The sequence below is a fragment of the Narcine bancroftii genome, chromosome 11 (genome assembly GCF_036971445.1).
Source record: "Narcine bancroftii isolate sNarBan1 chromosome 11, sNarBan1.hap1, whole genome shotgun sequence".
Classification (NCBI taxonomy): Eukaryota; Metazoa; Chordata; class Chondrichthyes; order Torpediniformes; family Narcinidae; genus Narcine; species Narcine bancroftii.
In genome coordinates, this window is record NC_091479.1 from 103,042,967 (window position 1) to 103,059,544 (window position 16,578).

At 44.3% G+C, this 16,578-nt stretch overlaps 1 protein-coding gene across 16 annotated transcripts in view; it reads left to right on the forward strand.

The window, feature by feature from the left end:
• nav3 (neuron navigator 3) overlaps window positions 1–16,578 on the forward strand; it is a 401,736-nt gene that overhangs the window by 372,504 nt on the left and 12,654 nt on the right. For 15 of the 16 annotated variants that reach the window (XM_069904353.1, XM_069904355.1, XM_069904354.1 and 12 more), the window contains 6 exons: window positions 2,912–3,009; window positions 7,058–7,153; window positions 8,277–8,445; window positions 9,883–10,118; window positions 12,080–12,234; window positions 14,952–15,023. In XM_069904353.1, the coding sequence (XP_069760454.1) occupies window positions 2,912–3,009; window positions 7,058–7,153; window positions 8,277–8,445; window positions 9,883–10,118; window positions 12,080–12,234; window positions 14,952–15,023 (826 nt within the window). Of the gene's footprint in view, window positions 1–2,911; window positions 3,010–7,057; window positions 7,154–8,276; window positions 8,446–9,882; window positions 10,119–12,079; window positions 12,235–14,951; window positions 15,024–16,578 lie in introns of those variants that run through there. The other variant, XR_011346818.1, reaches the window with a different exon arrangement.

Genomic DNA, 16,578 nt, shown 5'->3' on the forward strand with positions numbered 1-16,578 from the left:
AATTAACCTACTAACCCCATACATTTTTGGAACATGGGAGAAAACTGGAGCACCCGGAGGAAACCCATGTGAATATAAGGACATAAAAACTCCTTATAGATACTGCCAGATTCGAACCTGGGTTGTTGGCAGTGGAATAACCTTGTGTTGACTCCACCTACACCTCCCACTGTTTCTGGAAAGTTATCAACATAAAGGACCTATCCCACCACGATCACCCTCTCTTCTTCTCCCACTGGCCCTCCCCCCCCCCACCCCTTCTGCAAGGCAGAAGATATGAGAACTTCAAATACCAGCCTCCAGATTCAAGGAAAGTTTGTTTTGTGCTGTTATCAGACTCTTAAATGGACCTCTTGTTAAGAAAAGATGATGCCCCTGTACTGATTTAACTCAACACTTTCATGAAGTTATGTACCTAAAGTCTGTCTGCTCTACAGCACTCTGCTAGCCCGAACTATTTACTACGTACGTCCAGTGTAAGACTTGTGTTGGTGAGATTGAATTTGGAGTATTGCGTACGATTGTAGACTCCTTACAGGAGATAATTCTGCCATTTAGAGAGAGCGCAGTGAAAGTTCACCGGGCTAGATATAGGCCATGTAATGAGAAATTAGCAGATTACATGTATTCCTTGGAGTTCAAGTGAACAATAGAAATATTAAATTTGCACAGTTCAGGTTTAAATTTATTGTCACATTGTACATGGTACAGGGAGAAGGGTTCGTCTTACTGAGCAGTCCAGCAGGTCATCTCTAACATGTACCCACTCATGCAAAGCAGGTGCAGTAGCACATTTACAGAATATAGTGTGACAGTGAAAACACGACGTTGGAGAAACTCAGCAGGTCAAACCGTGTACCTTTTATAGAAAAGATAAAGATACATAAACAAGGTTTCCAGCTTGAGCCCTTCAAGGTATGAGGAAAATGTCCGCAGTTGCCTGAACAAAATGGTGGGGGATGGGAGGGGAAGAGAGAGGAGTATGGAAGCGACTGGTGGACAAGAGAGGGAGAGCACGCCAGCAAACAAGGGAAGGGGGAAATGGCTCTGTGAATGGAGGGGGAAGGGGTGGAGAGCTGGAAGACAAAGGGAAGGGGGAGAGTGGGGAGTGGTCTAGCAGAAACTGAAGAAGTCGATGTCAATGCCATTTGGTTGGAAAGTGCCCAGGCAGAAAATTAGGTGTTTCTCTTCTAATGGTCTTGGTGGGATGGTACACAAGGCCATGGACAGATGTATCAGCATGGAAGTGGGAGTTGGCTACTGGAAGATCCCTGTCACTGATGTTGACAGAGCGAAGGTGCTCAGTGAAGTGATCTCCCAGTCTGGGCCTAGTTTCTCTGACGTAGAGAAGGCCACAATGGGAGCACTGGATGCAGTAGATCACTCCCACAGATGCACAAGTGAAAGTTTACAGTGTAAACTTTAATAGGTATATACCAAGGGTAGCGTGAGTGCACTGTGTGGGGTTCATTCAGGAGCCTGATGAGTGATGGAAAATGTTCTCCCTGGCTGAAGAGTCCAGAATCATGGATCACCATCTCAAAATTAGAGGCAGAACATTTAGGACCAAGATGAGGAGAAACTTTCGTCCTGAAAGGTTGAATATTTGGGAGGGGGTTTTGAGGCTCATTCATTGAGTTAATTTAAAATATTGATCAATTGTTTTGAGGATATTCGAGGAGATAAAGGAGGGAAATAGCATGGATGGAATGGCAGCACATAATCTGAAGGCCTTTCTTGATGGAGAATTCCAAGAGTGGAGAGACTTATTTTGACTGGAGGTCTGTGACCAGTGATCTTCTGCAGAGATCAGTACTGTGATATATTGAATTGTATTATGGTCATGTATACTGAGATGCAGTGGAAAAACTTTGTTCTATCCAGGCAAGTCAATCTATACATAGTATGCTGGCTCGTGCAAAGATTAAAACAAACATGCAGTGTGAAAGAGAAGTTGTGCAAGGTACCATTTTTTGACTAATGGGAGATCAATTCAAGAGTCTGACAACAGCAGGAAAGAAACTGATATCTAATTAAAATACATTTATCATTAAAATATTGTTTAAATTATCCGGATGAAAACTTATTTCATAAGTTTGCAGACAACACAAAAAGTTGTGGAGAGCGAGGGAGGTGGTCAATGGGATATAGATTGGAATGGGGTGGCTCAATTGGCGTAGCAGTAAGCCCAACGATAGTACATCGCCAGTGACCCAGGTTCGAATCCGGCGCTGTCTGTAAGGATGTACGTTCTTCCCGTGTCAGAGTGGGTTTCCTCCGGGCGCTCCAGTTTCCTCTGGAATTCCAAAGACAAATGGGGGTTGGAAGGTTAATTAGTCATATGGGTATATTTGGGTGGTGTGGGCTGGAAGGTCCGGTAACCTTGCTGTATCTCTAAATTCAATTTAAAAATTCAATTTATTTATAAGACCTGAAAACTTAGGAGCAGAATTTGGCCATTCAGCCCATCAAGTCTGCTCTGCCATTCAAATTACAGCTGAGGTATTTTTCCTCAACCCCATTCTCTTGCCTTCTCCTTGTAATCTTTGAACCTATAACCTCTGCTTTAAATCTACCAAATGACCTGGCCTCCCTCTGGCTATAGAAACCTCCCTTCATCTCTGTTCTAAAGGAAAGTTCTTTTATTCTGAGGCTGTGCCCTCTGGCCCAGAACTGGATACATCTTCTCCATGTCTACTCGGTAGGCTTTGATGAGATCTGCCCTTATCCTTCTAAACTCCATTGAGTACAGGCCCAGAGCCACCAAACGTTCCTCATACATGAAGCCTCTCATCCCCGGGTTCCATATTATCTTTCTTAACCCAAGATTCAATCTGCTTAAACAACAGTACACCATGTCTGTAACAGCAGTGAATAGGACCTCAGTGTATGTTTGTTTTCCCTTTTGTAGACCTGTTACTGGATGAAGGGACGGACAGATCATTCCGGAAGGAAGGTTGTAGTGTCAGGATTAAGATCTGCTTGAACAAACAGCTCAAACGAACCAAGGTGAGGAGAGGGGCTGGCTCAAGGGTGTGGGTCAGAGGAAAGGGAGCAGGGGAGACCACTGGTATATTCCCCTCAACAAAGGCCAGGATATTGACTTGGATATTGATTCAACATGACGAGCAGCATCCATGGGGAAAAAAGAATGGTTAAGCTTCAAGCTGAAACCCTTTATCTATCTCTTTAACCTTGCCTATCCATGTAGCAGTCTAAAGTCCTTATGAATGTTACAACTCTCCCCACCTCAATCACTTCCTCTGGTAGCTAGTTCCATTCACCACCCTCTGTGTGGAAAATAATGTTCCTTTTAAATCGTTCCCTCTCACCTCAATTTTGTGTTCTCTTGTTTAGCTTCTTCTACTGTGGAATAAAGGTTAATTGCTTTTTATCTTATCACTACTTCACAGCCTCCCACGCTCCAGGGAGAAACCCATGTCCTCTTGTTCCTCTCACCCAACCTCAGTGGAAAAAGTCTGTTTGCAATTATCTATACACTTCTATCAAATCTCCCCTTATTCTCTGATGCTCCAGGGAATAAAGTCGAAACCGATTCAACCTTTCCCAATAACTCAGCTCCTCGTCCCGGCAGTATCTACAAACTGCCAATCCTGGTCACATTAACATAAATCGTTTTTTTCATAAAAATTTTAATTTAGATATACAGCACGGTAACAAGACCTTTTGGCCCATGAGTCCGTGCCGCCCAATTTACATTGGTGGGAGAAAACCGGAGCCCCCGGGAAAAACCCCTGCAGGCACAGGGAGAATGTACAAACTCCTTACAGACAGCACGGGATTCGAACCACAGTCCCGATCGCTGGTGCTCTAAAGGTGTTGCCCTTACTGCTATGCCAACTATGCCACCCTTCTCTGGTACTTACAAGACCAACTTCTGCTCTCAGTTCTGACCTAAAATGTTGGTTATCCCACGGGCCCTGCTTCTGAGTACTTCCAACATTTGCTCTCTTCTATAACTTGGAACTCTGAGATCAACCTCACAAGAAAGCTGCAGCAGTTCAAAAGAGGAGACCTCTACCATCTTCTCATGGGCCATTAGGTATAAGACCATAAGACATTGGAGCAGAAATAGGCTATTCAGCCCATTGCATCTGCCCCGCTATTTAATAATGAACTAATCCATTTTCTCACAGCTCCACTGCCTGGCCTTAGAACATAGAACACTACAGCACAGTACAGGCCCTTCAGCCCTCAATGTGCCGACCTATATATTCCTGTCCAATACTAAACCCTTCCTACCTCATAACCCTTTATTTTTCTTCCCTCCATGTGTCTGTCTAAGAATCTTTTAAATGCCCCTGATGTTTCAGCCTCCACCACCACCCCTGGCAAGGAATTCCAGGCCTCCACAACTCTGTTTAAAAAAAAAACTTACCCCAAAGTTTCCCCTAAACTTCCCTTCCTTCATTTTGTACAGATGTCCTCTGGTGTTTGCTGATCTTGCCCTGGGAAACAGGCACTGCCTGTCCACCCTATCTATGCCTCTCAGAATATTGTAGACCTCTATTAAGTCTCCTCTCATCATTTTTCGCTCCAAAGAGAAAAGACCCAGCTCTACTAACCTTGCCTCATGAAACTTATTTTCCAATCCAGGCGACATACTGGTAAATCTCTTCTGCACCCTCTCCATATCTTCCACGTCCTTCTGATAATGAGGTGACCAGAACTGAACACTAAGTGTGGTCTCACCAGAGATTTGTAAATTTGCAACATGACCTCTCTGCACTTGAACTCAATCCTGTACTAATAAAGTCCATCATCCCATAGGGTTTCTTAACTATCCTATTAACCTGTGTGGTGACCTTGAGGGATGTACTGATTTAGACACCAAGGTCCCTCTGTTCTTCCACACTATTATGTATCTGACCATTAACCCTGTGTTCAGCCTTCTGGTTTGACGTTCCAAAATGCATTATCCCACACTTATCCAAATTGAACTCCATCTGCCCAACTCTGCCTCCTGTCTATATTCTTTTGTTACCTACGACAACCTTCAGCTCCATCCACAACTCCTCCAAATCTTTGTACCCATCCTTCCGCTTCATCCAGGTCATTTATAAAAATCTCAAAGAGCAGGGGTCCCAGAGCAGATCCTTGTGGTACTCCACTTGTCACCCACCTCCAGGCAGAATACATTCCTTCAACTACTACTCTCTGCTTTCTACAGGCAAGCCAATTTTTAATCCAAACAGCCAAGGTTCCATGGATCCAATGCCTCATAATTTTCTGAATGAGTCTCTTATGGGGGACTTTTTCAAATGTCTTACTAAAATCCATGTAGACGACATCTACTGCCCGACCCTCATCAATTTCCTTTGCTACCTCTTCAAAAAGCTCAGTTAGGCTCATGAGGCAGGGCCTTCCCTTCACAAAGCCAGGCTGACTATCCTTGAGTAGACTGCACTTCTCAAATGTGCCTTCTCCCCATAACATTTGATGACCTAGCTAATCAAGAACCTATCAATCTCTGTGTTAAATACACCAATGACTTTGCAACCGCCTGTGGAGGCAAATTCCCAGTTTCAGCACCCTTTAGTTAAAGAAATTCTTCATCATCTCTGTTCCAAGCAAGACACCCTTCAATCCTGAAGTTGAGCCCTCTTGTCCTAGACTCACCCACCATGGGAAACAACCTTTCTACATCTACTCTGTTCATGCCTTTCAACATTCGATAGATTTCAATGAGATTTCCCCTCATTCTAAATTCCAATAAATGAAGGCCAAGAGCTGTCAAATGTTCCTCATATGATAACCCTTTCATTCCTAGAAGCAACCTTGTGAACTTCTTCTGAATTTTCTCCAATGTCAGTGTATCCTTTTTTAAATGAAGAACCCAAAACTGGTCACAATCCTCCAAGTGAGGTCTCACCAGTGCCTTGTAAAGTGTGTAATAAATGCTCATCTTGCCAGTGCTTCCCACATCCCACACGTGAATAAAACAAGATGGCAGATCCCTAACCCAAACCCTAAAGCTGAGTGTTTAACGGCGATCTGTGGAACTTGAATCGGAATTTGTACCACACATTCCCAACCACTTAACAGAAGTCCAATCAAATTTTACTCCCAATCACAGAATGAAATAAGAAGGCAGGCTTGCGTAAAGAGAGAGTGGGGAGACTTGTGACAAGGGTCACTGTATATGGTCACATTACTAAAGCAGACGATGTTCATAACGTGGAATCTAAGGAGATTCGGAATGTCGGATATTCTATCAAACTTCTGCAGAGGTGCTGTGGGTAGTGTACTGACTGGTTGCATCAAAGCCTGGTTTGGGACTTCGAGAATCCAAGAAGGCTGCATAAGGCATCAAACACAACCAGGTCCATCATAGGCTCCCATCTCCCATTCGCTACAGACAGCTCTGTGAGGCAATGCCTTAAGAAGGCAGCCAACATCATAAAAGGACCCCCACACCCTGGTCACAACCTCTTCTCACTGCTCCCTTCAGGCAGAAGGTAGAGAAGCCTGAAGACCAGCGCCTCTAGGTTCAAGAACAGTTTTATCCAACAGCCATCAGGCTCTTGAACCTCGTCTACTACCCTAAACCTAATCCTAAACAACTCCAGCACAAAAATACATTTTTTCTCGCATTGACGGTAACCGTGAAAGTTTATGTATCTATTTGTTATATTTATTATTTATTTCTGTGTTTGGGTAATTTAATGTGTTAGAGTTAGCGGCCCAATTTGCATAGCATTTGACGCAACGCTGTATCCTGTGCTGTCTGTAAGGAGTTTGCACGTTCTCCCTATGTCTGCGTGGGTTTTCCCTGGAGACTCCGGTTTCCTCCCACCCTTCAAAATGTGCCGGAGTTGTAGGTCAATTGGGTGTAATTGGACTGCATGGGCTGATGGGCTGAAGGGCCTGTTTGCGTGCTGTATGTCTAAATTTAACATTTAAATTTAATTCAAATTTAAAGTGGTTCTTTTACAAAAGTACATGGTTAGTTGTAGAAAGTAAGAATTTCAGTGGATGTGTATATTGTACTTATGTGTATGACAATAAACTCATTATCATACTGATGTACTTTCAGGACGAAAAGACTCCTCAGTATCTGATAGGCTCCATAGGGGTCAGCGGGAAGACAAGATGGGATGTCCTCGATGGTGTTATCCGTCGATTATTTAAGGTACACATCTAGGCAATAGCCTAACATTTCTTTGCTTATTTATATGTGGGGAGTGGACATCTGAACTAGATTGGTATTTACAGCTCCTACCAGCCCGTGAATAAGGTGCCCGGAATTTCTGAGGCATATTGAAGAGTCCAGCACTTGGTTACGAGTCTGGAATGATCTCACGGACAGATGACACATTACCTTTTCTATGGACTAATTAATAACGGCTCAGTTGTGGCTTTACTGCGTTTGGCAGTTTTGAGGTTACTGGTACTGGCTCGGAAATTCCAGTTTTATTTAATGAATTCATTGGAAATTATTGCGCGACCATTGTGGGATTTGAACTCCAGTTCATAAAATTATGAGGCATTGATGGGGTAAGCATCATATAACCATTTATGGAGCGGAAACAGGCCATGTTGGCCTTTCGAGTCCGCACCGGTTCACTGATTTTGTGCGCCCTCTTCAGGCATTGGTCCCAATGGATTTTGCCCTCGAATTCCAACTTCAGTAGCTGAATTCTTCCGTTATTCCACCTTGGCAAACTCCAAGAGTCTTGTTTGCAAAACGTTTTCTGGAAGAAGATTTTTTTTTCCCAGGATACAAAATGTCACTCACTAGAGGTCATGCATTTAAGTTGAGTAGGGAGTTAAAGGGAGATATCAGGGGCAGAATTTACACAGAGTGCCTGGAATTAGATACGATAGATGGTTCTAGATAGACGCAGGAGTATGCAGGGGACAGGGGTATGTTGATCATGTGCAAGCATCAGATTTGGTTCACTTTGGGTTTCATGTTTGGTACAGACAGATCGGCTGAAGGCCCTGTCCCTGCACAGCACTGTCATTTAAGGTGGAGATGGAAAGGGATTTCTTTTAGGAAGTTGTGAATCTTCTCTTCCCAGAGAGCTGTGCATTAGAGTTGATGCACATTAGAAGAGCGGAGAAGCAGCTCCTTGGTTTAGTGGTGGGACGAGTGTGACAGGGAGCAGGCAGGAAGGTTGCACTGAGGCCCATCGCCTTACTGAATGGTGGAGCGGCCCCGGGTCCAAATTGTCTGTCCCTTCTCCTGTTAGTTTTGTAAATAAGTTAAAATGTTCCATTAAACCTGCAAATATTTCTGTTTGGCAATCTAGGAGTATATATTCCGTTTGGATCCTACCACCAGCCTCGGTCTCTCCAGCGAGAGTATTGTCAGCTATAACATCGGTGATGTCGTGAGATCCTACAACATGGAGTTACCTGAACTGCTACCCTGTGGGTACCTGGTTGGAGAAAGCAACATCATTACAGTGAACCTTAAAGGTAATGGCCAGACTTCCTTCTGCTCAGGGCATCCCATCCATCTCCAATTTCCATCTGTCCATTACCCATTTTTCTCTTCTTACCCACCCTCCCACCACCCCCAGTGGTCTTTTCCTCTACCTTTCTCCCCACCTATCCCACCTTCTTTTATTCAGCATCTTATTATCTTGGGCCCTCCCCATCCCTTCCCCCCCCCACCTGCTTTTTATATTTGTTATCTCCTCTTGGGGGAGGGGTCAAACACCATGGAAATAGGCCCTACAGCCTAACTTGCCCATGCTGACCAAAATGTCCTACTCACCCTACCTGTGTTTGGCTCCTATCCCCCTGAACCCGTCCTATCCATGTATCTGTCTAAATGTTTCTTTAACATACCTTTCTCTCAGACTTTGATGAAGGGCTCTAGCCCGAATCGTTGGTTCTGTATCTTTCCCTTTGCTCCATAAAGGACACTGTTTGACCTGCTGAGTTTCTCCAGCGTCGTGTGTTTTGATTTCAACCACGGTGCCTGCGTACTTTCGTGTTTTACTCCTGAGATCTGACAGATTCGGATTTTAACAGCAGCAGGAATTTTTTTTGTGATTTTCCCCATGACTGTTTTCTTGGGATTGATTTAGGACTGGGTTTCTTTGAAGACAGAGTTTGCGCACAGTGCAGCATTAAATCGTTTTTTGGGAGACAGAAGAGTAGGCCTGTGAAATGTGGCCAGATTTGCCACCACAAATAAAAGTTCACTTAGCAAACGGAATCAATCACTGCAGCACCAAGCCCACTCAGACCCGTGTAAACTCCTGATAGAACAATCCCATCTCTTTCCCCCACCCCCCACCCCCCCAGCACGCTAAATAAATTATTCCACCTTCAGACCATCGGTGCATTGCACAAGTCAGCCTAGAGCAGCTCTCCCACACCATCAATAGCCAGTGGTGGTGAGATTTTTTACACATAGGTGGGGGCCTGGAATTCCTCGCCGGGGTTGATGGTGGAAGCTGAAACATCAGGGGCATTTAAAAGATTCTTAGACAGACACATGGATGGAAGAAAAAGGGAGGGTTATGAAGTAGAAGGGTTTAGTATTGGGCAGGAATATATAGGTCGACACAACATTGAGGGCTGAAGGGCCTGTACTACGCTGTAGTGTTCTGCTTGTCTTTCATGGACTGTAAGGGGTGCCGGGTAATTTCTGATGGGAGCGAATCTTGATCTGGCTTACAGTAGACTAAGGGAAATTTCATGTAATATTACATGTTGCATTTTATTACTACAATAAAGTAACCTTGAATGGTTAAACAGGATCACTTCAGTCGGGAAAATGTAATGGTGATAAATTGGAAAAGGTGATGTACAAAGGAAATTTCCCTCCTCTAACAGGCTATTCTCCCATCAGTCTTCCTTGAAGCTTTGCTCTGACTGAGATTGTGGTTGCCCTGGTTATAGGCGTGGCAGAAAACAGCGTGGACAGCTTGGTGTTCGAGGCCCTGATTCCAAAGCCCACGATACACTGTTACCTCAATGTCCTGTTGGAGCATCGCCGGATCATACTCTCCGGACCCAGTGGAACTGGGAAAACCTACCTGGCCAATAAACTTGCGGAATTCCTGGTGAACAGGTCTGGACAGGAAGTGACCATCGGGTCAGTCGCTACATTCAATGTGGACCACAAGTCCAGTAAGGTAAGATGGATCTCTTGGGGAATGCCCAGCAGCTCACTGAAGGATTGTTCAACCTTATCAGAATCAGAATTTATTGTTGTGAACTTGTCAGAAAATTTGTTGTTTTGTGGCAGTATCACAGTCCAAATATAAACAGCCTTACCACATTTTTTAAAAATAGTGCAGAAAAAGTCAAAATGAGGCCGTGTCTGTGGTTCATTGATTATTCAGGAATCTGATGGTGGAGGGGAAGAAGCTGTCCTTGTGCTGCTGGGTGCTCGTCTTCAGGCTCCTGGACCTTTTCCCCGATGGTCACAGAGTGAAGGGGGCAGGCCTGGGTGGTGGGGGTCCTTGAGGATAGAGGCTGCTTTCTTATGGCATTGCCTCTTGTAAAAGTCATCGATAGAGAGTAGCCTCGTACCTGTGATGTCACAGGCCAAATTAACAACCCTCTGGAGGTTTTTTTTTCCTTTCCTGAACATTGGCACCTTTGTACTAGACAGTGATGCAACCAGCCAGAATGATCTTCATGGTACACCTGAGTCTTCAGTGACATACTGAATCTCCTCAGACACCTCACAAAGTATAGCCATTGGTGAGCCTTCTTTGTGATTGCACTGACATGGAGACTCCAGGACAGATCCTCTGAAATGTTGACACCCAGGATTCAATGGATGGGCCTTTCTGCTCCTTACCCAACCATTGGTGCCTGGTGGTGACCATCTGCACTGTGTGATGCAAGAAATGTGTCAGCCAGTCAGCGCAACAATCCACCACCTACAATCGTTGATGATCATTTATAATCCAAATTTTCGTCAAACTGATTGAACGACTGAAGGATTGAGAGATGACAACAGGCCCTTCCAGCCAATAAGACCATGCCACCCAATTACACCCATGTGACCAATTAACCTACTAACCCCATAAGTTTTGGGATCGGGGACATAATCCAAATTTTCGTCATACTGATTGAACGACTGAAGGATTGAGAGATGACAACAGGCCCTTCCAGCCAATAAGACCATGCCACCCAATTACACCCATGTGACCAATTAACCTACTAACCCCATAAGTTTTGGGATCGGGGAGATAATCCAAATTTTCGTCAAACTGATTGAACGACTGAAGGATTGAGAGATGACAACAGGCCTTTCCAGCCAATAAGACCATGCCACCCAATTACACCCATGTGACCAATTAAACTACTAACCCCATAAGTTTTGGGATCGGGGAGAAAAACAGGTCTCCCGGAGGAATCCCACGCAGACACAGGGCCAACCTGCAAACTCATTACAGTCTGCAGCAATTACACATAATCCATGGATGAGAAATAGATTCAGAATGTCGGCTCAATTTAGAAAATTCTTTGGATACTTCCTCTCTTTCTACTCAAAATTTTCAAGGAGCATTTTAATTTTATTTATTTTTTTTATTTAACAGCACGATAGAGGTCGATTCCAGTCATTTAAACCCCTGCTGCCCAATTACACCCAAATTACTTACAACCCCCAGTACATTTTGAAGGGTAGAGGAAACTCAAATGGGAAGAACATATAAACTCTACAGACAGTGGTGGATTCGAACCCGGGTCACTGGCACTGTAAAAGGGTGGCACTAACCTTGCCACCCTTCATTGATAAAGACAATGGGGGAAATCCTATTCTCTCATATAGTTCTTGGCATCAAACAAAGAGGCTGGTGTGACTAGCATACGGCTTATCATTTGGCGGTACGTTAGTAGGTCGCTATTCCAACCCCAATGACCTGGGTTCAAATCAGGTTCACAAGTTATAACATGGATTAGATGGATCTGATCAAACAGTGACTGATGAATGGGATTTTGCTTCATTCAGGCATCACTAATCTGGGCCACAGGAGTGAATTGCCCTGAAACACAGGATAAATATTGGGATGATGTAAACTCAGGAAAGGTGGTAACGTTGCTGTGATAAATGTACTTTTTCTTTTTGAACAATTGGAAGGAATTACGGCAATACCTGTCGAATCTGGCTGACCAGTGTATTGCTGCAGATAATGGATCTGATCTTCCTCTAGTCATTATCCTAGATAATCTCCATCACATTGGTTCTCTGAGTGACATCTTCAATGGATTCCTCAACTCTCGATACCACAAAAGGTGAGTGGCTCATGAGCAAATGCACTTTGAGACATGTAATATGAATATGTGTAAAAACATGATGCTGGAGAAGTTTAGCAGGTCAAACTGGGTACTTTATAAATACTTTACGTAGCAAAGATAAACAGACATATCTAACGCTTTGGGTCTGAGCCCTTCGTCAAGGTGTGAGCAAAGTGTAGGCAGGCGCCCGAACAAAATGTTGATTATTTATCTTTATCTTTGGATGCCTGCCAACATTTTGCTCATACATTGATGAAGGGCTCAGACCCAAAACATAAGATATGTATGCTTATCACACAGGCAGAACGTACAAACTCCTTAAAGACAGCAGTGGATTTGAACCAGGGTACTGGTGCTGTAAGAGGGTGGCGCTAATCTTGCCAACCATAAGGACAATGGACGAAATCCTCTTCTCTCTCTCATATAGTTCTTGGAGTTTAATGCAGACAGGTGGAGGTGTTGTGTTATCGAAGAGCAAACCAAGGAAGGAGTGTGAAGGAACAAAGAGACCTGGGGATACAGGGACATTGTTCCCTGAAGGTGGTGTCACAGGTGGACAGGGTTGTAAAGAAAGCTTTTGGCATCTTGGCTTTCCTAAATCAAAGTACTGAGTACAGGAGATGGGATGTTATGTTGAAGTTATATAAGACATTGGTGAGGCCAAATTCAGAATATTGTGTGCAGTTCTGGTCACCAAACTACAGGATGGATATCAATAAGATTGAAAGAGTGCAGGGAAGATTTACTAGGATGTTGTCGGGTCTTCAGGTGTTGAGTTACAGGGAAAGATTAAACAGGTTTGGACTTTATTCCTTGGAGTGAAGAAGAATGAGGGGAGATGATAGAGGTTTACAAAATTGAGGGGTATAGACAAAATAAATGGGAGGAGACTCCACTGAGATTAGGAGAGATAAATACGAGAGGACATGGCTTTAGGGTGAAAGGGAAAAGGTTTAGGAGGAACATTAGGGAGAAGTTCTTCACTCAGAGTGTGGTGGGAATGTGGAGTGAGCTGCCATCTGATGTAGTGGGTGCAGACTTGATTTTGAGTTTTAAAAATTAATTGGATAGATACATGGATGGGAGAGGTCTGGAGAGTTATGGAATGGGAGCAGGTTATTGGGACTAGCTGAACAATGGTCAGCGCAAATTCGAAGGGGCGAATGGTTTGATTTCTGTTCCTCGGTATGCTATGGTTCTATAAAAAGCACATTTTATCTGCTGAATTTCCCCAACTTTGTATTTTTGTTTAATCGTGGCACCTGCAGACTTTTGTGTTTTACACGTGAATGTGTGTAGGCGTATGTTTACGAGCCAGCATGTTGAGTTTCTAAAGTTCCTGCATGTCTTGAGGAAGGGCTCAGGCCTAAAAAGTTGGTTATTTATCTTTACCTCCTATGGACGCTATGAGATCTGCTGAGTTCCTCCAGCATTTGTGTGTTTTTTACTCCAATCTCAGCAGACTTTTGTGCTTCACTTCAACATAATGATGCCCCAGTTTTGTGAAATTATGTTATATGAAAGCGCAGTTCAGTTTACAATCCAGTAGAATCACAGTATCACACACTCAGTGACAATTTTTAAAAATCCTGCCACCACGGGATCTGCCCCTACATGCCGGCACCTGTGCTCAGCAGTAGAAACAAAAGGGCTGCACACTCAGGAGGACCAGTGCAGGGCACCAGTAACGGAGAGAATACCACCCCACCCCGGGTGAGAAGGAGAGGAGACGACCCTTCAGGACAGTGACCACAGTGGCTGACCTGCAAAGGGCCCGGCAGCTGAGGGATCCGCACAGGCTGCTGGAGACTGGCTCATGGGAACCAAATATCGAAACCGGGTGCAGAGGGCAAGAAGGGCTCCCAAGGTGCTGGAACTGCTGAAGGCTTTTGGATTTGGGGGTTTGGATCTGGAGCTTGGGCGGCCATCGGATCAGAGTCTGTGCGGCTGCAGAGGCCGCGGGAGGGCTGGAGATGAATCCACGGACACTTAGTGACTCTTCTCTTTCTCCTATTGTCGGGGCGCCGGGCAATGCTTCTGGTGACTCTTTGATTGCCTTATAGGAAATAAAAGTTGAAGTATATCATGTACGTTACATTTTTATGGATTATTATGTGAAAGTAAAGGGAACCTTGAGTTAACACACCTGCTCCATGCGTAACATTGCCCGTTCGTAGCAACTGTTGTGGTTTCCTACATCATGAGGTGCTTCACAGGTAATGAGTTGTGCTGTTTATTCTCATGAGTATGGTGGAAAAAAACCTTGTTTTATATGGCATCCAGGCAAGTCAACCTCTAGAGGTTGGTGAAGTACTTTCATGATGAGGTGATACAGTGGATAGAGCAACCGATTTGCACAGTGATTGTCATAATATAGAATGCTTTAGCAATATTGATTGGCTGGATCAGGGCTTCCAACAGCACACTGCAAAACCCAGAATGCCTACTGGGCCAGCATGAATGGGTAGGGTCGAAGGGCCTGTGTTGCGCTGAATGATTCTATTATTCTAGTGTCCAATTGAGAGAACAGAAGGGAAGGAGGGTTCAATGGGTTGTCCAATACAGGGTATGGGTTTTCCTGCATTTCTCTGCCTTCTGCTGGGATTGCAGTGGAGAAATGACAATGGGGAAACTCCATGAACATTCTGTGAGGAAATTGCGATGACTCAGCTGCTGTCCGTCCACTCTAACATTTGTGTGTTTTATTCCTACAGTCCATATGTGATCGGAACGATGAACCAGACAGTCTCCCCTTCAGCCAACCTTGAGCTTCACCACAACTTCAGGTATCTCTGAGCGCTGACACCTCACTCTTTCCGTGGCCTCCCTCCAAGCCATACGTTCCATCATCGTGAGTTCCTTTCACCCCTCTCCCCACCGATCAACCTCTCCTTTAATTCTTCACCCCTCTTATGACGATCCTCACCTTCCCCTTAGAGGAATCTATCCAAGGCAGTGTACCACAAATTCTTCCTGCTCCTTGGGTGAACATATTTTAAAAAAACCTCACACCACCCAGCTATATCTCTTCACCACCACACCCCCCCCCACCCAAATCTGGAGGTTGAGATTGCACACTACCAAATTCAAGGACAGGTTCTTCCCTGCTGTTATCAGACTCTTGAATGAATCCCACACGGCATGCAGCCTTTGTTCTGTAAAACTTTAATTTTTTTTTTAATTGGTGCTTATGTATATTGTCTAATGGTCATGAAAATAAATACGTTATCATTATCCTTTGCTAATGGGATGTCCAGTTCAGAATCTGATAGCAGTAAGAACTCAACTGTCCTTGAATCTGGAGGTCGTGTACGAAACCTTAACTAGGAGATGGAAACAGTGGAACCAGATGGGGGTCGGGGTTGTCTAACAGTTTTAAAAAGTGATGTCAATACCATTAGGTCTAAGGTTGTCCAGGAAGAATCTGATATGTTCTTCTCATGTTTACATTTGTCTTCAAAATTCAAAATCAATGTTTAAATTTATTGTCGGAGTGAATCTTTACTTCTGCAGACCAGGTAGAATTTCTATTTATCGGTAGTGTAAACTGTATTCAAAAAAAAGATACGTAAACAAAAGAGAGAAAAATAAACAAGGAAAGAAACTTACTGCAAAGACAGAAAATAAATATTCAATGTACAAAGAGTCCCTGATTGAGTTTGTTGTTGAGGAGTCTGATGGTGGAGGGGGAGCAGCTGTTCCTGAATCTGGTGGGGTGAGTCTTGTGGCACCGATACCTCTTTCCTGATGGCAGCAGCGAGAACAGAGCGTGTGCTGGGTGGTGGGGATCCTTGATGATCGCTGCTACTCTCCGACAGCAGTGTTCCCTGTAGATGTTCTCGATGGTGGGGAGGGTTTTATCTGTGATGTCCTGGGCTGTGTCCACTACCTTTTAGAGGGCTTTCTGCTCAGAGGTATTAGTGTCCCCCTACCAGACCGTGATGCCGCTGGTCAGCACACTTTCCACCACACATCAGCAGAAGTTTGTCAGGGTTTCAAGGACATACCAAACCTCCGGAAGCTCCTGAGGATGTAGAGGTGCCGACGTTCTTTTTTCATGATAACATTTATGTGTCGAGTCCAGGAAAGGTCCTCTGAGATAGTGACCACCCCCTATGAATTTAAATAAGTCCACCTTCTCTACCTCTGCTCCCCTAATGATCTCTGGATCATATACTTCTGGTTTTCCTCTCCTGAAGTCCACAATCATTTCTTCGGTTTTGATGTCATTGAGTGTGAGGTTGTTGTTGGTGCACCATTCAGCCAAAGTTTTCAGTCTCCCTCCTGTTTGCTGACTCATTGCCCCTTTTAAATACACCTATCATGGCAATGGTTTCTCAT